This window comes from Nematolebias whitei, chromosome 19 (genome assembly GCF_014905685.2).
Source record: "Nematolebias whitei isolate Nwh7 chromosome 19, NemWhi1, whole genome shotgun sequence".
NCBI classification, from domain to species: domain Eukaryota; kingdom Metazoa; phylum Chordata; class Actinopteri; order Cyprinodontiformes; family Rivulidae; genus Nematolebias; species Nematolebias whitei.
In genome coordinates this window covers 39,984,931-39,985,174 of record NC_056516.1, presented here as the reverse complement: position 1 = coordinate 39,985,174, position 244 = coordinate 39,984,931, and the positions used below count along the sequence as shown (strand labels likewise).

At 55.3% G+C, this 244-nt stretch overlaps 1 protein-coding gene across 1 annotated transcript in view; it reads left to right on the top strand.

Annotated features, from left to right (window-relative positions):
* LOC119425552 (dyslexia-associated protein KIAA0319-like protein) overlaps window positions 1–244 on the top strand; it is a 14,361-nt gene that overhangs the window by 4,784 nt on the left and 9,333 nt on the right. Inside the window, exon 5 of the mRNA XM_037693079.1 lies at window positions 140–235. Within this exon, the coding sequence (XP_037549007.1) occupies window positions 140–235 (96 nt within the window). The remainder of the gene's footprint in view (window positions 1–139; window positions 236–244) is intronic.

Here is a 244-nt window from a genome sequence, read left to right as displayed (position 1 = left end):
ATCTGACCCAGAGTCAGATCTGCTCTGTGTCGAACCTTCACAGTCTGGGGTTGAATCTGACCCAGAGTCAGATCTGCTCGAACCTTCACAGTCTGAGAGTTTGTTTCCTTTAACTTCTGACGTCTCATTTAACCTGAAGGATACCGCCGGAGCCAAGAGCACACGGCATCGCCGCACTTCGCTCACGAGACTCCTCAGAGACACGGGACGCCTCGAGGACACGGGACGCCTCGAGGACACGGGA